The sequence below is a fragment of the Symsagittifera roscoffensis genome, unplaced genomic scaffold, assembly GCF_963678635.1.
Source record: "Symsagittifera roscoffensis unplaced genomic scaffold, txSymRosc1.1 SCAFFOLD_424, whole genome shotgun sequence".
NCBI lineage: Eukaryota > Metazoa > Xenacoelomorpha > Acoela > Convolutidae > Symsagittifera > Symsagittifera roscoffensis.
Genome location: NW_026971127.1, coordinates 1 through 24,364, shown reverse-complemented (window position 1 = coordinate 24,364; position 24,364 = coordinate 1). Strand labels below are relative to the sequence as shown.

At 35.3% G+C, this 24,364-nt stretch overlaps 2 protein-coding genes across 2 annotated transcripts; both read right to left on the bottom strand.

The window, feature by feature from the left end:
• Positions 1-1,484: 1,484 nt before the first annotated feature.
• LOC134856170 (insulin-like growth factor-binding protein-like 1) lies at positions 1,485-16,920 on the bottom strand. Its single transcript, XM_063872533.1, has 5 exons — positions 16,644-16,920; positions 3,148-3,362; positions 2,760-2,927; positions 2,244-2,425; positions 1,485-1,816 (listed from the first exon to the last, which is right to left on the bottom strand). The coding sequence occupies exons 1-5, from the start codon at positions 16,774-16,776 to the stop codon at positions 1,699-1,701; spliced, it is 816 nt and encodes a 271-aa protein (XP_063728603.1). The 5' UTR covers positions 16,777-16,920; the 3' UTR covers positions 1,485-1,698.
• A 255-nt stretch (positions 16,921-17,175) lies between these two features.
• LOC134856168 (uncharacterized) lies at positions 17,176-19,618 on the bottom strand. The gene is made up of 2 exons (XM_063872532.1): positions 19,360-19,618; positions 17,176-19,141 (listed from the first exon to the last, which is right to left on the bottom strand). The coding sequence occupies exon 2, from the start codon at positions 19,097-19,099 to the stop codon at positions 17,294-17,296; it is 1,806 nt and encodes a 601-aa protein (XP_063728602.1). The 5' UTR covers positions 19,100-19,141; positions 19,360-19,618; the 3' UTR covers positions 17,176-17,293.
• Between the last annotated feature and the right edge of the window lie 4,746 nt (positions 19,619-24,364).

Genomic DNA, 24,364 nt, shown 5'->3' with positions numbered 1-24,364 from the left:
TCTTTTTTCCACTGAAAATTTTGTTGCAAAATGTGTAGCTCAATTCGAACTTTTTTAATTTAGTTTATTTCTGGCTGTTTTGTTTTGCCACAGGTTTTCATCAAAAAGATTTTGGTTGCTTTGTGTATCCTAGGTGGTGGGAAGCTCAGCTTCGCCTCTTTCTTAAATTTCCTAATTTGAGTTGGACTATTTACGTGTCGGAAATCTTTTTCGCGAGCAAATGACTGTATTTGGTTTCCTGCAACTTAAGAATTTCTACGGGCTTTAAATTGAACCTTAACAAAATTGAGGATTTGTTTTTCACTTTGTTAGTGAAGTGAGCGAGCTGTTGCAACCAAATCAATGGTCTGAACTTCGATACCCGCCCGGACCTTGTTATGTTCACTATATAAGAAATAACATTTCCTCGAAATAAAAAATTGATTTGGCATTTAATTTCTCAGCTTATTTTTTTCGGAGGCGTTTCAAAGAATGAAATTCAACGTCAAGTTTCAAGCTGTTTGTCTGATTTAAACTTACACGATAAGTGACGGTCGTTCTTTTATTTGTTCATTTACCAGCTTGCATTTTGAAAGTTACAGGTGATTTTTTGTTATGCTTGTTTTTGTTCAAGCTAGTTTACTACTGGCTGTTGGTTTTGTCACACGTTTTCATCAAAATGATTTTCGTTGCTTTGTGTATCCCTCGCCTCTGCGTTGAATTTTTGTGTCAGAAATCATTTGCGAGAGCAAATGTAATTGGTTTCTAAATTTTTTTAACTTAACTAACTTTTCCTGCAAATCTAAAACAAATTCTACTAGCTCTAAAATTGAATCTGAATAAATTCGACGATTTTTTTTTTCACTTTGTCTAGAGTTAGTGCGGCAGTCGTTGCAACCAAAAGTTTGAAACTCGATTACCTCCCTGACCTTGTTTTGATCAGTATGTATGAAATGAAAGTTTCGTTTTCCTGCTTATTTTTTTCGGCTGCGTTTTAAAAGACAAAATTTTTTCTGATTTAAATTTTCACAATAATTGACAGTCGTTGTTTTATTTGTAAAATTACAAAATTGCATTTTGAAATTTAGAATTGATTTTTCATGCTTGTTTTTTTTTCGGCTCTAATAAAGCTTTTTCAGCGTATGTTTTATCGGCTCGATCGTCCTATTTTGCATAGTTTGGAGGGAAAATTTTGTTGTTTGCCGTATTTTTGAATTAATTAACAGGGTCGGACTTTCACTTTTTTTAAAACTTCAAATCAAATTCAGTCGATCAAAAGAAGGAAAACTACGTTTTTGAATATCAAAAGTTCAAATGGTGCAAAAAAGTGAATGAATTTAGGCTTGAAATTAAGCTTGAAATAAGCTTGAGGGTTACTAACTTTCCACAAAATCATTTTTTTGTTCCTGTTTCCTCAACATGTGGTTATTCTTGTTTAAAAAGAATCAAGGATAAAAAATTTCAGGAAACAAAAAGCTTCAAGGTTATGTATTTGTTTTTGATATCGAATTTTGATTTTTTGATGTCAGCCGTTTTTTATGGACTCCTTGTTTTCCTTGAAGGTTTTTAAACAGTCTGTTAGCTGTGCTTAGTTATTAGAGAGTGCACTGGTAAGTCGTTAGAGGTTAAACTCAAAGTTTTATAGTTTAGTGAGTTCGATATATGGTTTTTGTTGCAAAAAACTTCTGTTGCAAAAAAAAAGTTTTTTGAAACTCATTCTTAGAGTTCTCCTCTTTGCTTGTCGAGACTGGTGGTGAGTTCGACATTCTTTGTGTCGGCTCCTTTGTTGTTGATTGCATGGCAGCTGTAGGAAGCCACGTCTTCTTTCTTCAGAGGCCTGAAAACCGAACTCAATGTTAAGAGACCAATCTATCTAAAGAGAAAAATGCTTTATATAGTTGCGCTAGCGTGAAGGATAAAAAGTGACTATCACATATATTATAAAAAAATTCACTAGAGCTGAAACGTTTCAGCACATTAATGTTCTCATGGCAACATTCGGACAAAAAAGTTGCCCACATTTGATCAGCTGTTAGAAAAAAAAACATGAAGTCTGTTTTTTTTCTTGTTCTGGGGTCTTAATTTAGTTTGACTATTGAGTAATAACTGTATTAGTTATTTATTATTTTTGATTTTATCCGTTATTAAGCTTTGTATAATTTAATCCATATATTTTGCTTTATTAAACGTTTTTTGGTACAATTAATTTTAATCCTATTTAAAGTTTCAGCATATTTATTCTTTTTTGAAGAGCTATTACTCACGAGAAAGAGAGCCATGCAGTGGTTGAGTGTGAAGTGGGTCCCCCTCTGGTCTGAATGGACACATTCTCCTCATCCCCCGGCAGGTCATCTCTGAATCCCCCCTCGCCCACCTCCCTAGTCCACACTATCCCAGGAGTAGGGTAGCCTACCCCCTCACACGATATACTCACGTTCTCACCCACCTGCAAAACACTCGACAATTGTGAACATTGGATAACTTTTACTCTTGAAACATGTTGTCTCATGTTTGTTATTTTGAGGTTTTCAGAAGCACTCTTTAGACTTCAGTTATGGATCTGCATGCAAATTTTTTTGATGGGCTGGGAAATGCCGACCGACTTTAAAGCAAGCAAAACGGATCACATCTTGAAAATCATTATTCTTGATTGCAAGGCAGAGCCGATCAAAGTTTAGTCTTCCAACTATTAAAGTGATATCAACAATAAAAAAAAATCTTAATTAAACGTGATAATTAAATTTATCACACTGCAATTCTGTATCGTCTCCCTGACCCACCTTGACCAGGTGAGGAGTGGGTGTGATTTTGATGATTTTGGGTCTGGTCAGACAGGGACTGTCTCCTCTGACCATGTACACTGGCTCGTCGTGGCTCTTCTTGGCTCTGGCTTGTGCCTCGTGGAACTGACACACTGTCTCATACAACACACCGTCACTGCCACACACCTGAAAGAAGTCAGTAAGCTGTAATCTAGCCAAACTTTGTAAAAACAAAGTAACATATTGGGTGGGGGGGGGGGGCGTTTCAATCTCTTCATCGCCGAATTCATTTTAATATCAACTTCTCTATCGATTCATAATGTCTTGATAGTTTTTTGTCACGCTTCCAGCAGGTTCTAAACCAATACGGAAATTTTGGCTGAAAATGAGCTTTCCTTGACCGTACCTTCTGTGACGTAATAGGACAGGTACAGACTCCGTTCAAATCATCGGCAGATCCATCGGCCGACATAATACAATCTGTTCCGAATCCACATGGTCTGGTTAGTGTTTCGTGGCTGTCTCTCAAACACGAGTCCCCATCCGAGAGAGGACAGACTGGACAACAGCCACACACGTCTAAGACCATGTCCACGCCACATATGACGTCATCTTCTGGTTCTGGAAAAAAAAGAGTTTTTGGAATTTGAAACTGTGATTAAATGAAGTAAACTACCACCTGGCGCTAACAAATGCAGTCACCGTGCATTTTACCTATTTCAGCTCAAAACCAGAAATATGAAACTTTATTGCATCAATTTTTCTATAACTATTCTTTTTTCTTCAAAAAGGTGATCGTCAAAACATCGACTTTGTGCTGCTTTGCAATCTTGAGTTTTTTCAGAGAAGTAAACAGATCTTAGTATCGAAATTATTGCCTAACTGCAGTTAATTTACCGTCATTATTTTTACTGTTGCGATTTTTAAAAAATATATTTTAAAACTCTTTCACGAAGCGCTTTAAAATTTTCAAAATCAGAGCAACCTAATCAACTTAAATGTTCTATCGATATGACTTCTGATTTTGATTAAAGAGATCATTCTTCAAAAAAAAATTACAAAGCATGCTTAACTTATTCACGATTCAAATCCTTACTTTTTATGCATCATCAGTAACTTCCGACAACGTATACAAACTACTAACTTCTGAGGAAACAAAACAAAACTACACGTTTTGTCCGACGTGCAAAACCGAGTTTCAAAAAGCGGCTGCAACATGCATGGCGTGTTCATCTTTTATCGTCACAGTGTCGAAGAATGAAGAATCCGTTATTTCACGACTTACAACCGACCGTATATGGCAATATCCTTTTCTTACAACTGTTGCTTATGGTAACGGTTCTAGGCATTGTTTCGTAGATAATAAAAAACATTGCAATGACAACCAAACTTCGGTGAAGTTACGTAATCCGCTGTTTATGGCTTCAGATCCATGTTTTGTTTCAACGAAATCCGACTTCTCGAAATTTGATCAAATCAAATGCACATCACATGTTAATTTTGTTTGCATGCCACAAGAAAACAAAACAGAAACAGCCGAATCATGTAGTGTAGCTGAATACTGTAAAGGTATTTTGAAGTTAAGTTTGCAGTAGTAAAACTTTTATAGGTAACCCAAACAATTAAAGTCTGCGAATGGATATGTTAATGATCTTATTGAACTAATCAAAAAATGAAAATTTTACTGGAAATAGGACAAACTTGCATCAAATAAAAGACAGTTTCCACAGGGCTCTGATGTTGAGCGCTGTTTTTTTTCTATGATTCTTGAATGACTTTCATCGAAAATCATTGTTAAACTTTGTGTAGATGAAAATTGCATCGATGCCTCGTTCGATGGCCAGTGCAGTTTACTCAACGGAGCCCTGCAGAATGGACGCAACTACGCGAAGGAGAGGATCATCAATGGAGTGCCAACTACGATAGAACAAAACCCGTGGATGGTCCGATTTCAGGTCAGAACCTAATCAAAAACTAAATCAAAAAAGGTCTCCCCAAATAGAACTCCCCCGAAAAATTAGTAAAAAAAAACACAGAATGTGTGCTAAATTAAGAAAGAATATATCCAACTTGGAAATAAAAAAATAATTGCTGAACTCGGAAGGAAAAGAATTTGTTCAGGCGTCGTATCAAAATGAGGACAATGAGATCTGCAGCGGGGCTATTCTGACGCCACATGCCATCCTCACTGCCAGACATTGTGTGGACTTCCAGAGACAGAAGCTGGAGATTTACTACGGGGAGGCCAAACTAGACGAACAAATAAGGGAGGAGCTTGCACACAATAATAATAATTATCGACTGTATTTTCAAGCCAAGCCTTGTATGAAATTTTACGTTTGCTCTTTAACGTTTACTGCTTAGTTCGTCTCAAGAGAATCCCAAAAAGGCACCCGCCTGTTGGGTGACATCTCAATGAGCAAAAACTGTTAGCTCAAACTATTCGCAGAAAGAACATTTTATTTAAATAAATGAAGACAATTTAGTAAATTACAAATTACAACACGTACACATAGCAAAAAAAATAATTGAAAAATCAAAAAAAAAATTAAAAAGTTTTGTTTTGCGTTACCGAATGAGGCTTGACTTTTATTTGCTTCATGCTCTGCGACCGGCTTTCCTAGTCAAAGTTTTGTCGAAATCAGGAAATCATGTTGTTTCGCAAAATCATCTGGTCTATGTTAGGGTTAAGTCTACCGAACTAATGAAAGTAATTTTATTTTTTGGCATTTCAATAGAATATGTTTGAAAGCCTATAACAATAAGCACCAAATTGTAATCAAACTAAGCTTCGCCCTGCTGTAATACCAGACATCGTTTTAATCCTGCCCGCGCTCAGACCATCACAAACTCCCAGCTGTACAAGATGTCCAATCAGGACGTGGCAGTAGTGATTGTACCCGAACCAATCTACAACAAAACTACAAAACAGGTGGCCCCTGTGAGAAGGCAGAGTGGGAATAAAGTACCCGAGAAGGGGGAGAGTGCACGTGTGGCAGGATGGGGCGCTACTTGTGTGAAGGGTAAGACTATTATTTTTTTAGGAAAACGACGATTTAGCTTTTTTCAAGCCGACATTTGTTGGATGAAAAACCGGAGAAACGTAATTGCAAGACAATTTTTTTTCTCATTTCCAGCAACAACTTTCATTAGCGCAGCTGAACAATCTTATATATTAAATGTAACTCCGAATGAGCTATGGACGCAATGTTTAACTGAACGCAATGTTTTAGATTTGTCGAATGCAACGTTTAAAAAATTTTTAAGGCTTAACGTTTAAGAGAAGGCCAAGAATGGTCTAGAACTTTCAAATTTTCTTAAGTCTGGATTATTCTAGAATTGTTTGTGACAAAAATTCAATTCTGTAGACAAGATGAACTCAATGCAGTTTCAAGGCTAGACAGTGACTGTCCATTTTTTCCCGAAATTTGCGTTCTTAGCTTGATTTTTTTCTGAAACGAACCAACTAAAAACAGCAAACTCCTTGCTAGAAAAACTAGCTGTTTTCAAACCGATTTGCACTATGAATTGTTTTGAAATTTTTCAAAGTTTCATCGCTTGCATAGCTCGCTTAGAAAAACATCAACTTTTCGCCAATCGATTTGCTCTGTGAAAACTTGAGATAATTCAAATGTTCATTGCCACAATAGCTTGCTTAGAAAAACTTAAGTTTTTCGCGAACCGATTTGCCCCTTGAAATAATTTGAAAATTTCATAAGTTTCATCACATGAATCGCGTGCTCAAAAAAAACGTTAAAAAATTCAAGTTATCTCATAGACTGAATCGTTTTGCGAAAAGCTTAAGTTTTTAAAGCAAAGCTTTCGCAAACATTTTTTAAGCAAGTTTTTTGCAAAATAACTTTAAATATTTTAAGTTTTCAAAGCTTTAATAGCTCGCTTAGATGAAGTTAAGCTTTTCGCAAAACGATTCGGTCTATGGAACAACCTGAAATAATTCCAAATTTCGTAGCTTTGAAAGCTTGCTTAAAGAATTTTAACTTTTCCTGAACCGATTCAGTGTATAAATTAACTTGAAATAGTTCAAAGTTTCATAACTCTAAAAGGTTGCAAAGAAAAACTCACGTTTTCGTGAACCGATTTGATCAACAAAATAACTGAAGTTTTTCAAAGTTTTATAACTTGACTAGCTTGCGTAGAAAAAAATAAAGCTTTGCGTAAACTGATTAGCTTTATGAAAAACTTGAAATAAATCTAAAATTCATAGCTTTAAAAACTTGATTAGAAAAATTTCAACTTTCAGTCTATGAACCCATTCAGTGGATGAATTCATTTGAAATAATTAGAAGTTTTATAGCTTCAAAAGCTTGCTTAGAACATTTTAAGCTTTTCGCAAACTGATTCGGAATACAAAATAACTTGAATTGTTTTGAATTTCTTACCTAAAAAAGCTTTCTAAGAAAAAGTTATTTTTTTGCGAACCAATTCGATCAACCAAATATTTTGGAAAACTCTAAGTCACATAGCTTGCATAGCTTGCTTAGAAAAACATCAACTTTTCGCCAATCGATATGCTCTGTGAAAACTTGAGATAATTCAAATTTTCGTTGCCTCAAAAGCTTGCTTAGAAAAACTTAAGTTTTTAGCAAACCGATTTGCCCCTTGAAAAAATTTGAAAATTTCATAAGTTTCATCGCATGAATCGCGTGCTCAAAAAACGTTTAAAAAATTCAAGTCATTTTTTTTGCGAACCGAATCGATCAACTAAATATTTTGGAAAATTCTAAGTCACATAGCTTGAATAGCCTGCTTAGAAGACTGTAAGCTTGCTATCTTTTTTGCTAGCTCTTTTTTCTATTTCAACTTCGTGAAATAACTTGAATTATTTTGAAGTTTGATAACTTACCTAGCTTGCTTAGAATTACTTAATTTTGTTGCCAACAGATTGGCTTCATGCAACGATCTGAAATTTAAAAAATGTTTCTTTGCTTGAGTAGCATGTAAAGCTTTTTTTGCAAAAGATTTGATCCAATATCTATATGAAATAATTCTAAGTTTCCTGACTTGAAATGCTTGCTTAGAAAAACTTGAATATTTCGCGAACTGATTCGGTCCATAAAATAACTTCAAATAATTCAAACTTCATAACTTGAATAGCATGCTCAAGAAAAACATAAGCTTTTCGTGAACCGATTTAGTCTAGGAGATAAGTTGACGCGTATCAAAACTTAGGCCAAATAGCTAGCATACCAAAACTTGTTTTTTTTTGCTAATCACTTTGATGTGTCAAATATCTTGAAATATTAAAAATTTCATCGCGTGATTGGCTCCAGTAGAGTAACTTGAAATAGTTCCTATCCAGTTAAGTTGATAAACTAATATCAAAAAACCAATGTTTTCTTGGTTTTTAGTGGCTTCAAAATAAATTTTATTTTTTCGCTATCCGATTCACTGTAGATGGTTTCAAAGGTGTATAGCTTGAATAGCTTGCTTATGAAAAACATTAGTTTTTCGTGAAGCAGTTCATTCTAAAATGTTCCAAAGCATAATTTTAATAGCCAGCATTTATTCTATGAAAAACTTTGAAATAATTCCAAGCTTAATAGTTCTCACAGTTTGATTAGAAAAACTTAAATCTTATGCGAGCCAGTTCGCTGTGAAGTTACATGAAATATTTCAAAGTTTCGTCACTTGAATAGCTTACTAAGAAAAGTTTATACTTTTCGCCAAAAGATTTGCTCTATCAAACAGCGTGAATTTTTTCAACGTGAGGTTTCCGTTCTTTAATAGCTTGCCTAGAAAAACTTCACTTTTTTTTGCGAATTTATTCGCTCTATGAAACAACTTTAAATATTTCAAAATTTACTCGCTTGAAATTCTTTCATAGAAAAACCTGAAGTTTAGCCTTCCGATTTGCTTCATGAAACATTTTGAATTATTTCAAAGTTTCAGCGTGAATAGCTTGCTTAGAAGAATTTCATTTTTTTGGGAACCGATTCGTTCTACGAAACCTAAAGTTTTTCAAACCGATTTACGATATGGCTCAATTTTAAATTGTTCAAAGTTTCATAGCTTGGATAACTTGATCAAAACCATTTTTGCGAGCCAATTGATTTTTGGAGGCTGGCTTGCTAGTTTTGAATTAACGGCATTAAAACCCGGGAGTTTACCAATCTGCGCACACTTCAGATTGTTAGAGCATCTGATATTGTCACTGAATTTTTTGTTTTCAAATTTATCACCGAAATTTGCCAAAAAAACTTTCAAGCCAAGACATTCACAAAAAAAAAAGTAGAAAAAAGCTGAAAACCCAGAACTCGAAAAAAAATGAAAATGAAAGTAATTTTTCGCAGGTCAGTTAGTAGACGGCCAGCCTTGTATGCACCAACAGATCTCCTCGTATTTAAACGAAGCAACGATCCAAATAGTGGACAGCTACTTGGCCTGGTTCGACGCCAACATCTCCTACTCCCAGTGTCCCTACAATGGAAAGATGACCCGGTATGCATTCTGTGCTGGGGGCAAGGACAGTGACTGGAAGGACTCCTGTCAGGGGGACTCGGGTAGTCCACTCATGTGCTACGACGACAGTGGAAAAGGTAAGGATATCTAGGTTACGTGGCAGTATTTAGACAACCAAGTATTCATACTCGTCAGTAAGCCAGACAAATACTGTAATAACCAATCAGAATCGAGACAAGGAAAAATTAATTATTAATAAGAATTTACTTCGTAAATTTGCTTTCTCATCTCGATTATGATTGGTTAATACAGTATTTGTCCGCTTACTGACGAGTATGAATAAGCGGTTGTCTAAATACAGACCGCACTCCGAATAATCTAAGAGGTAAAAAGTTCAAGCTTGAAGTCCCTGAGATTTCTAGTATCTGACCAAGTTTATGAATGAAAGTGTATACCGGTCAGATAAAAACATCGTATCTAAATACTAGAAAATGAAATATGATTTGAAAAACAATTTTTTTCCGGCGTAGTATTTTTTATTGGTGCAAAATAGTTACAGATAACCTTTTCAGTGAGCTGATGAAGAAAAATAAACAATCTCGCCAGTGTTTTTTTTTTTCATTGTATCGCAAAAAATAGGGAAAGAAATCTGGGTGAACAGATCCAGAAAAATAGACGATGAGCCGTAATACACTTTGATGCAATCCGACCATCAAATGCTAAAAATTTGTGATGGGTTTTAACTAATTCTGTTCAAATATAAAATAATAGTTTTTAGGCTGTCAAAAAATAATAATTGTTTCTTAGAATACGCCTGTGGGTTGGTCAGTTTTGGCCCCGAGAACTGTGGGGTGCTTTCTGGTGGATACATCAACTTAACTGAACCAGCAATCAGTAAGTTCATAGACGCCTGTCTAGTAGACCTGGAGGTCAGACTACGAAAGGGGGAGATCACTCCATCCTCAACTCAAAAATCACATGAAGAGAGAATTAAGTCGAGACAAACATTAATGATTGGAATGATTGTATCGAAAGTTTTTATGTTGAAAAAGTTTTATGAATAAATATGTCAGATATTCTATATTCGGAGAAGACAGGGGCGGATCTTGATATTTCAGACGAAAATTTAGAGTTCAAATTAGATTGTCTTTACCTCATTACGAGGCCAAGTTGTCTATTTTCCGAATTTAAGTGGATTCCGCAATAAGACCGCTCTCTTTGTTTTTTCTTTTTTTTGTGTTCTTTTTTCCACAATCATGTAAATTCAAAAAAACCACTTGCTTAAAAATACATGCTGCTACAAAATGAAATTATCTTAATAAGTTAAGAATCATTTTTTTTTGCGTTACCGAATGAGGCTTGACTTTTATTTGCTTCTTGCGTTGTGTTTTCATTCGAATATTCGTAATAACGTTATTTTGAAAAATCATCTGGTCTATGTTATGTCTATCGAACTAATGAAGGCAGTTTTAGTTTTTCAATTTCCCATAGAATGTTCTTAACTTTTTTTTTAGGTCGACAAAATTAATTTTCCGAGCTTTTTTAAAGCATTAAATTTCTTAAATCATTAAATTTTTGAAAAAACAGGTTAAAACAGCCGTTTTTGAGCACTTTTTGGAAAATTTTGATACTGGTAAAGTTTTGAATTTGAGAAGTAAATATTGTGCTTGATTATATTTTCTGCGAAAATAACACATTTTGATTCCCAAGTTAATTTGTCTGTTTAGTCAGTTAATTTAAGACATGGATAGATTGTGAAAAAAAAGCTGCACTTAAAAATAAATGCGACAAAACTAATAATCTGAAAAGCATAACTCTTGTTTCTAATGGTACCATATGTCGCGTTCAAATGATTGACTTAATGGCAATTGCTATTTTGCTTAAACATTTGTTCAATTCAACTGAAAATAAGGTTTATTTCCACTAACACTCCAAGATACCTGGCATGTTCCTTTTCCGACAAATTTTGACATATTTACTTTAGCCAGGTTGCGAGCGTTAGTGTATTAGTACGAACCTTCTTTTTCTCTCATCTAACTCGTAAAAAAGTGTTCATTAAAGTGTTCACTTATTTGTAGGCACTTTTACTGTAAACCCGTAATGGCTAGTGTTTGGGAATTATTAAGCGTCCGTGGCTGAATGGTTTGTGCGTGAGACTCTTAACCTCTAGGAGGTTCGAGATCAATTCCGAGACGTTACCAATTTTTAGACAAATCGACGCTCATTTCTATTTTATTGCCTTTTAAAGAGTTGCTTTTTGTTGTATTATCTCTGATGCTAGGAGCTGGTTAGTTTTGAAAAAAGTTTAATTAAGCGAAAAAGTTAGTCTAGTTATATTCAGTTTTGTTGCTGCTTCACGCGCATGTTTGTTCTACAATAAGTATCGCAAAATGGGCAAATGTGCATACTAATTTTCTTCTGGTTTCGTTGTTTCGCATGAAGTTTTGTTGACAGTTTGGCTCTCAAATCTTTTCATTTTCATTGAGCTTTGTTGTCACACTAAATACCCCTAGTTTTTTATGGAAAAACAATTTTTGTACAGTTTCCATTCAGCTTCTTTTCTTTTATTGTTCCGACTTTCCAAGAAGATGAGGAAAATTTATTCTGGGGTTGGTTTTATTAATCAGACTACTTTCACAATTCTTTACTCCCTCGGGCGATCAATTCCTTTGTCCGCACGGGCCCAGCCGTGTTTGCGCACCAATATAGCATCCTGCCACGATTCTGTTTATATTGCTCGTTTTTCATTTGTTTATATTCTGTTTATATTACCCTCGGCGAGTTATTCCTCACTACAAATTTGTTTCAAATTTAGTTGAGCTTACTCTGTTTGTTAATTCTATACACGGCCATCTTATCAGCCCGAAAATCATAGTTTTGTCAATTTTTGCTTTACAAAAAATAATCGAGACCGATTAAAGGGCAGTCGGAACGTTCAACGTTTTGCTCTGATACAAGTAGTCTTAGTTTATAGATTTTTACAACTGCGATTAGCAAGTTTTACCATTTCGTGCTTTAGTCGTTTTCACGGCTACCATTTGCCTATCAAAATCAGTGAATCATTGAAAATGATGTTTTATAAAAAGTTTCCAGTGCAGGCATTTGAATTTCTACATTTGAGGTAATAATTTTTTCTTGAAAATTCAACAAAATTTTGTACTAGGACTTTTTTTGATTTTTGACTTTTTTTAATTTTTATTTTTCAGTTTATTGCGCTCAAAACAAATTGAGAATTTTTGCGTATTGTTTTGATAGAAGCCTGTCTAGCATTTTTGCATGTTTCTATTAATTTCCTATTTTTCACTCAGAAACAAGCAAGCATTTTCAAAAAAACTTCATGTCTTAGCTGTTTCCAACTGATTCTTAGGCTTCAAAAAACGTCCAATTATACCCTTTTTGCAAAGGATTCCTCAGTTTTAATGAAATTTATGATGAGATAAATCAATAAAATTTGTTCTCAGCAAGAACGCTGGCATTTTTTGTAACGCAAATGACGCAGATCTCAATAGAGCTTAAGTGCTCCAGGAGTTTCTTAAAGGGTACATGTGAAAATTTTTTTAATGAATGTTTTCTCTTTTGGTCTTAGATTTTTGCTTCCTTTTTCAATCTACTCCTTGAACCATCAAAAGTGCGGGGTTTCATTTCTGAATTTCAGGCTCTTTTTTTTCTCATATAAATTTTGTGTTTGGCGCTTACGCGACGAGTTAACTCACACTCAATTTTGCTTGGAATTAAAAGGAAGCGAGTAATCTTGTTTTACTTAAAATAAGGTTCCGACTATTGAAAAATTAGAGAAATATTGTTTTTAGAAAAATTTTAAGTTTTCCTTTTTTAATGCAAAAGCAGGTAGCACAATTTATTATCGGAGCAGGTTGAGTGAAATATCAAATAAAACTCTTTAAGTCGTGCTTAAATGACATTTTAAAATTTGAAAATTTGTTGTAAAGTTTTCAAAATTTAGTTCAATTTCGAGCGAGAAAAGCGAGCGAGTAACATTTGTTAAAGGGAAATTTAATTTTTAAGGCTTTTAAGCAAAAACGCTGAATTATAATAAAAAGAAAACTAGCTTTGGAAGTTTTTTAACGTTTCTTTGGCAGTGAACGTTTTTTGGACCCAATAAATTGATTGTGCAAAAGTTAGAAAAACTAAAGTTGTTTCAGCTCACAAATCCGCAAGAATTCGCAACAAAACTAGCGGAATCCTGAACAGTTTAGAGAATCCACAAAAAAAAACTAATTTTATATATGTGTAGTAAAATTACGTCGTCGCGGACTCTGTAACTGTTAAATGAGTTCGCACATTGTAAGTGGAATCCGCAAACTGTGAGCGGAGCCCTCAAAATGTAAGCAGAATCCTCATTTTGTTTGCGAACTCCAGTAGCAAATACTTTTAGGTCTTGAAATTTCCACGTACAATAGCTAAATTCTTGCTTTTGAATTCCGCGTATGCTAAATGTTAATTCTTTTATAGCTTTAATTTTTTCACGCAACAACTGGTTTAGTTGAGTACGTTAATTAAATCTACGATCTACTTAAATTTGCGAAATCGGCTTGCTTTTTGCGGAAGCCGTTTACGTTTGCGGAATTCGTTAGCTTTTTGCAGAATCCGGGTTTATTTGCGGAATCCGGAAGGGCTTTTTACATTCCTTTGTTGCAGAATCAGCGATAAAACTAATGTGCTGACAAAAATTGCGTTACACGTTTTGTAAATGAAATCCATTTACTTTTTGAGGCAAATTTTAATACTTGTCTTTGGATTCCAGTGACCTACAGCCACCAAATTGTGCACGGTTTGGCCTTGCACTGCGTTAACAGCGCGTAATATATGGTGTTAACTCTTACCGACTGGCCGAGTTGTCACTTACGAAGCAGTACAAAAAAGCCGCAAGTCAAATATCTTTTTAAATGCGTTTCAGTTTTAGCCGTCAGTTACTTTCAGATAACAAAAACTTCAAACTTAAAAAAGCTTGAAATGATTCAAAAATTAAAATTGTCTAAAAATGAAACGCGAAAAATTGTTATGCGTATAGTTCCTGTAAAACGCTGTAACATGTTTCCAGAAAAAATTAAACGGAATAAGTGTAGTCATCGCAAAATTTTGTTTAAAAAATTTGCTTGTCATTCAGTGTGTGAAAATATAGTGAAAATGAAGCATCAAATTTATACATGGAAAACTGCTTATTTTAGGGCGAAACCCTGAAATAGTCGACTAGCTTTAAAGGTCTTTGCAGCAGTAACAACATCAAAAAATTTAAAGTAATTATAAAACGAACATTTATTTTAATTTGAGATTTTTTGTGAAAAACATCCCATCACACGCCATATAAAGTACAAAGTGATAGATTTCGCTCTTAGTAACAAATCAATTATTGCAAAGAAGCTTCCTTCAACCAATTTGAAACTATTTCTAAGACGGATTGAGGCGCCGCTTACACGTTAGCAGCGCGAAATATATCTCGCGTTAATTGTCCCAAATTGGCCAAAATGGCAATCTTTAAGCCCCCATAATTTAACAAAAAATGATCTCAGAAGCAAAATATATTTTTTTAAAATTTAAGCGCAGGACAGCAAACAATGCCTGTAGAATGATAGTTAAAAAAACCGTCCAGAATGGCTTGTGAAAAGTCGAATATTGTCTGAAGAAAAAAACCATCCCGAGCACAAATATTCCGTTAATTTCGTTGCGAAAGGCGACCAATACATTCTTTAAAATGGTTAATAAGAAAAAAAAGAATCTATTCCGTGAAAGTGCATCCCACGAAAGTTTTTTCATTCCGACATACAAGTAAAATGAGGTTTCCATCATACATAACTCGATATACTGTGCAATTGTACTCCTTGATGTTTCTTAGTGTGCAATTAGTCTCCTCATGGAATATAATTTCTTCCTAGTCAAAAAATTCTGCAAATTGGTTTAAGTTGGCCAAAAAAATTCAGATTTTGATTTCTTACCTCATTTTGAGAATACGAAAGCTGATTTTTTCATTTTAGAATTAGACAGTAACTGTCACGACTTACAAAAAATTTGAGCGAAGATTTGACTTAGAGGATCTAAGATTTTCTCGAGAAGGCGCGGATTTTCGAAAAATTTGTTGACTTTTTTTTGGTCGACCAAATTTTTTTTTCCGAGCTCTCCCAAAGCACTACATAGACCCTATTTGAGCAGATTTTTAGGTCGACTAAATTGATTTTCCGAGTTCTCCCGTAGCACTACAAAGACCCTGTTTGGGTGGTTTTTCAAAAATTTTGTCGACCTTTTTTTTAGGTCGACCAAATTGATTTTCCGAGCTCTCCAAAGCACTACAAAGACCCTGTTTGGGCTGAATTTTCTGTGCCGCAGGCAAATTTCTGAAAAAAACAAGGCGTTTATAGGCATTTTTTAAAATATTTTGACCAAAAAGTTGCGTAATTTTTTGGCTCGGGCTCCCCCCTCAAAATTAGTATATATTGGCGCCATAGGCTCCTTTAGAAAATTTTTAGGGTCTGTCACAAAAAGTGGATATCTCAAAATAGTACAAAGGGGGAACATTTGGGTCGGCAGGGGTCGAATCTGAGGGGGTGGGGGAGGTGGACGCCCCCTCCCCCTTTATCCACCCCTGGACTTAGAATTGGCTTTGTTTGAATATATTGAATTTTATAAAACAAAATAAAAAATGAAGCGTTCACGACTATACGGGTTTTTGGTCCGACAAGAAGTGGGAAGGAACCCAGGAATTGGGTTTGTTTTATGCCCAAGTCAAATAAGATGTTCCAGTGACATACACCTTTCGGGTAATATTTCATTATTCAATTTGTCGTCCTGATTTGAACTGTTTCAAAAGCTGGCCTAAATGTTTTGATTTTCAGATCAATTTCAATTGATACAAACCGAATTCGCTTCTAATTAAAATGGAAAATAAGTTAATTAAAATGGTTTTTTTTTGGTTTTAAATGTTGCTTATATTATCGATTCCCATTTTGCCCTCGTCTATCGAACTAGATTATGAATTGATTAAGTATTGGGATCTCTATCGCTTCACGAATCCTGCCTGTTTGGTTGTAAGAGAACCCTTAAATTTATTTCCAATGCTATAAAACTCATAAGAGATAGTCAATTTGAAGCTAGAAACTTCAAAACGCAGCCATCCTTTTAAAGTTAAAAATAAAAAAACGGAATAAATAATTTTTGTAAATCTCAATTTTTTTATATTAGATTTTTTCAAAACTTTAACTTAAGTTCAAAAAAGTATAGAAAAAAATCCAAAAAGTTATATCGGAAAACTTAAAAAATTCCGTTCTGTTTCTTTCTGTTTTTCATTTTGCAAGGATAACTGCTGATGGAATTTTCCGTGCACAGTAATTAGATCTTTTTGTTTGACTTAAGATTGAACTTTTATCCACAATTTCAAAAAGAGCTGGTAGTTTTGTTTGAACTGGCACCCAAATGCAAAGTTGGAGCAAAACTTTTCTCCATTAACTAAACTCTCGTTTAATGTCTACTCACTTGGTTTCGGGCACCTCACATTCTCGCATTTGGGGCAACTTGGATGGCCTTCGTTGGGTTTTTTGGATGCAAAACAAGGCATTGAAAGTATTACGAAGCAACCCATTAAGAACAATTTTTTAAAGTTCGACATTTTTAAAAGTTTTTTTCTGTAACTGTGTTCAAATTTTCGTAGATTTTCTTACAACTTAGATAAATTTACTGCTTTTGAAAGCTGAGCAGAAGTTGAAAAATTGAGTTTAAAGTAGAAGTTATGGGAAACTTCAGATGCTTCTAACTGTTTCCAAACAGTTTTGTTGACTGTCACTTAATAATTGTTTACTTTTACATGAAACAGTAAGTTCAATTGCGATGTGATTTTGAGGTCAAAAACATCAGTTAGGGTTTTTTCAGCAGCTTAAGCTTCAGCAGAAGTTAAGGCTGCCTTTTTGGTTCAACTGAATACTGAAAAACTCATTTCTACTATTGATGAAAACTTAGTCAGAAAAAGAAACTTGTTGAATAAATAAATTGAATTAATGATGATGAGGTTAAGTTTGACAGAAATGATAATAAAAAGATAATGATTGTGGATTAGATTTAGGCAGTAGAAGGAAACTGAAATATCATCAAATGTTTATTGATGATTTCGGTATAAACTATATTTAGTATTAGGGTTTTTGAGGTGTGCAATCATTTGTCATCTTCAGTCCAACAGGTCTCGGAACCTCCGTCCCATTCACCAACTCCGACACCCTGTCAAACACACTTGTCAATGAGTCCGACAGATCCATGATTGGACTCAAACTATCCGACAAAGGAGGGGAAGGAAATATAGGACCCGTTTCACTTTTCACCATAGTCGGAAAAGATCCAAAGACGCTTCCAAAGCCACTATGGTCTGAGCTACTGTTATCCGTATTATGATGACTCATCCTAAAATGGTTCACGCCTGAAGCATTCATCGCCTCTCGCTTGACTTGTTTATGTTGCTGTGCAGCCATTAAAGGAACCAAGTTTTTCACGCTGTAAGTCGAAGGCAAACTGTCTATATTTCGCTGCTTGCAAGCATCGCATTTCTTGAAGAACAAACAGCTCCTTGCCGCAGAAAGGATAGATCTTTGTTTTTGGTTCAAGCATTTTCCAAAGTCCAGGTCATCGACTGCGGGAAACCAGTTCAGAACCAGAACTGTCAAGCTGTTCACGAACGATTCAGGAATAAGTTCAAGGTTATTTTTCACGCGTGAACTCGTGTTTAGATGCATGGCCTTGAAACTTCCGTAATGCAGCACGAACAGAGCTTGGACAAAAATAGACGGATATTTGTACTTTAGGAAAATTTTGTACATAAACTGGTCGTCCAGTTCGAAAACGTCCAGGGGCGGGATAATGTCAAGAATTTTCACTTTATGCACGTTGCAATCAGCATGCAAGTCCTCGATTCTGATCTGGACTGGTGCCTGGATATACTTCGGTCCAGACATTTCACCCGAAAGGGAATGGTAATCTGGCGGAGATGACGACGACGCGGATGACAATCCTGAGCTAGAAGGTCCCTCCGAAGGCTTTGGCGTTGTCGGTACCGGGGCTGCTCCTCGGTTTTGCTGAACCGAGGAACCCTGATTTTGGGCTAGCGACACGAGCTGCGAAGTGAAAGTCTGGGGTTGGGACGTTACTTGACTAGTGTTGGAAACAATCGATTTGTTTCTTTCATCGGTGAAACTCGCCGAGCTTGTTGATGGCACTGGCGCCTTGTTACTATTTTGAATCATGTTAGAAGGGTTAAATATATTCGGAGAGTTAACTTGAAAAGGGAATCCAATGTTCAACTTGGGAAAATTTCCAATAGACTCAAATCTTCGGTTCAAAGCTCGCAGATTGACCATGGTTTCAAGCGCTTGTTGAGGTGTTTTCGAAGGACTCAAGTGCATAGGCGATAGTTTAGGAACTTGTGAACAGACTGCACTGGAAGGATCCATATTTCCAGGGCCATTCGGCACTTCGAACTCCAGTTTTTGACCGTGTCGATCCGTCGAACCTTTTTCACTTAAATGCTGCGGTGAAACATTCGGGTTGTTCCTCCTGATTTCCAGAAGCAATTTTGACGATAGCTGCTGGAATTGAGAATCAATCTCTGATTTGACTATTGATGACATGTTTATGGCAAGTTTCTGTGGCAGGTCACGTAGATACTGTTTGATCATCGCAAGTTCGTCAGTGATTCGCTCAAGACTCTCAAAAATAAATTCGCTTTCATCGAAAGTTTTGAAACTTGATGAGTTGCCTTCAAGTCTAGGTCTTTTTAAATTAGGGTTTTCGCCTCCTTGTTGATTACGAATGTTAGCCGGGTGAGTAGACTGGGAAACATACGATGGCTCTACTTTTCTTTTCTGGCTGTGAGTTTGGCCTATGCCTTTCGATCCTTGGGAATCATCAGGCGCAGCAGGCTTCGAAAGATCCAAGGCGTTGTTTTCCATTCTGGATTAATTCGTCTCGGGACTTCGAATCAATGTCCGGACCTAAGAAAAACAGTTTTTTAAAAGACAGAGAAAAAGTGAATTCTTATTTTTATTCGATTCCTGAATTCAGTCCGTTGATATCAGATATCCTTTAATTAGAGTTCAAAATTAAGATTGTAATTAAATTTACGTTTGCTAATGTGCTCAGTTTCTAACGCACAGCAGAGAAAAATAATGAACAATTGCATTTACATTAATGATAAAAATAATGAACTCACTTCAATTAAGAGAATGGAGCAAGCTGAAAAAATGTTGACCTCCCAAACGGATAGTTTAAAAATCAGATCATCGCCAATCAAACTGACATAACAGGATGTGTAAAATTGACTGTGAAATCTTTGCTTTACATTTAGATTATTACACATTGCAAACATCAACAAACACCTAGCGCATTATATGGGTAACAAATAAGTGAGCAAATGCGTATATGGTTATATGGTAAGTAATAATGTGAGTTGTGAGTATAGGCGAGCTAGTTGTGATTATGAGTCCGATGAAATGCGATGGTAGCTCCTCTTGTATTGTTACATGCTTGTATAGTTGTATACGTGAACCGCTATATTGTCTCATATTTAGATTAGTGGCATGATCAAGTGTTGGTATGTTTGTGTGATCAGAAGTGTTTTGATATTTCGTGTTTTATTTGATAAACAACAGACTGGTATTACATGAATGCAATCATCGATCGTTTGGCCTTGCAAACATCTCGCTCATGAGATGTGCGTATCACGTATCACTGCATTTTTAAGAATAGCTCATCCCAAGAGAGCTGAAGTAGCTTTTGATTACAAAATGATGAGGGAAAAAATGAAATTTTCAATTTTTTGCATGTTTCCCCCAAACGCACGCAAAATCAAGTACAAAGTTATATGTTTTCCCCCGAGTCGAGGTCGTGGTTTTATGTTCAGACCGTGTGATCAGAATTTACATGTTCAGACCGTTGGGACCAGAATATGGTATGTTCAGACCGTGTGGACTGAGCGAATCCGCTTTCAGACCATGTGGACCCAAGAAATCCGGATCCAGACCGTGTGGACCGAAAGAATCCGGTTTCAGACCGTGTGGACCGAAGGAATCCGGTTTCAGACTGTGTGGACCAAAGGAATCGGGTTTCAGACCGTGTGGACCGAAGGAATCCGGTTTCAGACTGTGTGGACCAAAGGAATCGGGTTTCAGACCGTGTGGACCGAAGGAATCCGGTTTCAGACCGTGTGGACCGAAGCAATCCGATTTCAAACCGCGTGGACCAAATAAATCTGGTTTCAGACCGTGTGGACCGATGGAATCCAGTTTCAGACCGTGTGGACCAACAGAACTACCCGGGTTGACCTCCATACAAAAAATGCTTGTCATACAATTCCATACAAAAAAATGGTTATCATAAAATTCCATGCATGTGCTCTATGGAAAAATGGTTGTCATAGGATTTCCATTTATGAAAATTGTATATTAAGCATTTTCTTCACTGATTTTTTTTTTCAGGAAAACCTTTACAAAGAATTTTTTGGTAAAATTAAATGAGCTTGATTCCATTTCTGATTAAGTTAGACCAAATTGGCCCATTTTTTTTGACAAAAAATGTTTATCAAACGATTTCTTTTCTATGAAAATGGTATGACAAGCATTTTTTCCATAATCAAATTTTTTTGTTCAAAAAAGCATTTAGAAAGTTCAAATGAGCCTAAATGGGATTTTTTTAATAATTGAAATCGTTTTGATCATTAAAATTCTTGATTATATTTTTGGACAAAAAATGATTATTATACGATTTTTATTCTATGATTTTCATATGATTATCATACGATGATTATCATACTATGATTATCATACGTTTTTTTGTTCAAAAATTTTTCAGTTATGGCAAAATGGTTTTCATGCGATTTTCAGACGATTTTGTTATTCTATGGATTTGTATGGAATCGTATGGTAAGCATTTTTTCCATAGTATGGAATTGTATGATAAGCCTTTTTTGTCAACCCGGATATGCAGACCTAAGGTTCAGACTTTGAAGACTTATGTTTAGACTTTGCAGGCGTTGACCTGCGTGGTGGTGACTATGAACTTTCGGTCCCCCCGCGGATCGAATAAGACTTTGCAGACTTTATGTTCAGACTTTGCAGACTTATGTTCAGATTTTGCAGATTTATGTTCAGACTTTGCAAACTTCTGTTAAGACTTTGCAGACTCATTTTCAGACTTTGCAGACTTTGACCTACGTGGCGACTAAAAATTTTCGGTCCTCACGCAGATCGATTCAGTCTTATTAAGTCTGAACATAAAACCACGACCTCGACTCGGGTCGTCCTGTAACGCGCCATTTAGACCAAACGCCATTTGGCTACGCGTTAACAGAAAACTGCAAACTAGCACGCACTAATTATTTAAAAATGGGAAATCTCAAACCCCTATAACTTTGCGAAGAAAAGATCACAGGGAATTACTATGTAATTTTGAGCTTCCACCAACAATAACTTCCCGTACCTAGTAAATGTTTTTAATCAGATCCGAAATAATCTTTGGGCTGTGAAATGTTAAAATAACGCTTGGATACTTTAGGCATTGGTGATTTTGTAGATCTGAAATTCTGTTTTTTTTTGGTTATTTCAGATGTGAAAAAAAATTATTTCACATCTAATATCAGATCTGAAATTTAGTTTTTCTTCGCTATTTCAGATCTGCAAAAAATCAATGCTTTGACACAATTTCTGCTCTTTTTGATACTTTTGTATTTGATAGCTTCTGCTAGCTACTAGCAGGTACTCAGCAAAGTCTCCAATGTGAGACTGCCAAAATATGTTTCCCCAAGCATGAAATAAACATTGACAACGCATAAGTAGCGCATGAAAGTCATAAAATTGATAGGTCTTCCAACATTTTTTGAAAACTTTTTATCATAGTTGAACAAGAAATTTATTTTGAAACAAAACTGTTGTGAAGTTATTTGAAAATTTTTTCTACCGCTAGTTAATCTAAACACAATTGCGTATTGCAGAAACTTTAAAAAAATTCAATTATTTGCTCGAAATGCATAAATTATAATTAAACAAAGGGTTTCTCAGATCTAATTTCAGATCTGAATTTTTGTTTTTCAAGTATATTTCAGATTTGAAATTTTTTATTTCAGATCCAAATTTCGGATTTCAGATCTGAGAATCAACTAAAGTAAGGAATAAAGAATTTCAGATCTTGCACATAAAATTCCATGAGTACGAGTTTCGAACTATATAAAAAATTCGTCAAAAGTAGCTAATTAGAAAGTCGGAATTTTTCTGGAGCATGTCGAGCGGAACAAAGTAAACGGAAATTCCGAGCAACAAAACTGCTTACATCAAGGCGATGCCCTGAATATCACAATTACACTTTAGAATATTTAAAGTTGTTATTAGAAAAAATTGTGATAACATTCTCAATTTGAAGTAGATTTTAGAAAAAATGCTGATAACATTCTCGCTTTTTTGAAAATCGCAAATCACAAACTCAAATTTGCACGAAAATACTGGCAACTCATGATTTGAACAACTATTCCATCTCTAACGTTTTTAAACTTATTTGTAAATCCTGACCTTTTACATCGAACAGAATAAAGTTTTTCTCCAACTAAACCCACTATTACTAGTATTTGATTAAAATCTATATAGATTTAGGAAATAAGAGTAAGATTAGGACCGGTATTCGACTAAGAAGTTGCAAAAAACGATCCGGCCAAAAATAGGATAGCGTGACGAACGGACAGTGAACCTAATCAGAAATTTCTTAATGAGTTATCAACATCTCGAATCAATTCAAAACTTACAAATTGGCAGTGCTGGTGCGAAATTCGCTTTATAACTTTTTTAAGGGGAAAAACTACTAGCAATAGTTTGAATCTCTAATCTTTGCAGCAAAGCACTCCACATTAGAATCCAATAACTTACATTCGAATCCACTATATGATCTTGTCTCAAATGGTAACTGTGTCTCATCGGTAATTATATCACAATTAAATTTAACCTAGCATTTTAGCTCACAAAACGTGGAATTGAAAAGTGGAATTGATTATGCGGAAAACTTAATTGATAACAATTCATTATAATTTTTTTTCCGGTAATCATATTCACTGTAACCGATTAAAATTGCTACCCTTATTTTGAACTAATTCAACGGTTGATTATATGTGAAATTTGTACCGAGTAACGAATAATCTTCTTTGTGAAACGAGAAATAGTTAAAGAGATCCGATAGTACTGGTGCTGGGATTATACTCCATGAGACTCCAGGCTTCAAAAAAACTGAGAAAAAATCGAAGGTATGGATCTACTTAACAATCGCCCCCCCCCCCCCCCCCCCTATGGTACCTACTCAAGAATCGGACCAAGTTAACATCCTCCCCCCTAAACACGTTTAGGGGGGAGAATGTTAACTTGGTTCTAAGTTGGGAATTTTCAGCCAATCAGAATCGCTTAGCAAATTTAATTTAATTTAAGCGCTGGGGTGGAGGATCTTAACTTGGTCTATTAGGGGGGGATTCGTTTTTTGCCGGATCGCTTTGATCCTAAGAATCCCCACCTCACCCCTTTAAATAAATACACTAAAATAGCACTGAGCTTTCTATTGATAATTCTAATTTTGCTGCATTCTGATTGGTCGAAAAATCGACCACTTTGATCTACTTAACAATCCCCCCCCCCTTTCTTGAAAGGGGTGGAGATTGTTGAGTAGATCCGAAGATATTTACTGTGCTTTGTGAAAAAGTTTGAAAAACAAGGTTTTGATTAAGTTTTGTGGCCTTTTCAGTTACACATCCCAAAATCGATATTTTAGTTACTTTGAATATTCTAAAAATGCTCAAACCTTATTAGTTGAAATGGATCTACGTAACAAATCCCCCTACCCGTATGGTATCTAGAAAAGAACTGCCACCCCTATAAAAAGCAGTAAATTAGCACTAGAGCGTTCAATTTATATTTCGAATTGTTGCTACATTATTGATTGGTTGAAAATTCGACTAACTGAACCTACTTAACGATTACCCCTTCTTGAAAGGGGGTAATTTTTATAAGTAGATCCGTTGAAATTAAGCACAGCGAAAGAAAATCAAAATTTTCATCAAAAACTGGAGCTCAATTAACAACTTCGTTATTATTGGCCGTTTAAACAGAAAAAAAAAATTTTATGTTTTGTTTTCATTGGCCCGCGCATCAAAATTAGTGTTTCCGATCCAACAGCGCCTTTAGAAATTTTTT

Bases quoted from the DNA above. Each gene is read 5' to 3' on its own strand.
- LOC134856170 (XM_063872533.1), bottom strand. From the start codon at position 16,776: ATGTCGAACTTTAAAAAATTGTTCTTAATGGGTTGCTTCGTAATACTT. The intron at 2,928-3,147 runs GTACGGTCAAGG...GACTTCTTTCAG, and splicing joins GTCCTATTACGTCACAGAAG to GTGTGTGGCAGTGACGGTGT. The intron at 1,817-2,243 runs GTGAGTAATAGC...TTCGGTTTTCAG, and splicing joins ACTGCATGGCTCTCTTTCTC to GCCTCTGAAGAAAGAAGACG.
- LOC134856168 (XM_063872532.1), bottom strand. From the start codon at position 19,099: ATGGAAAACAACGCCTTGGATCTTTCGAAGCCTGCTGCGCCTGATGAT.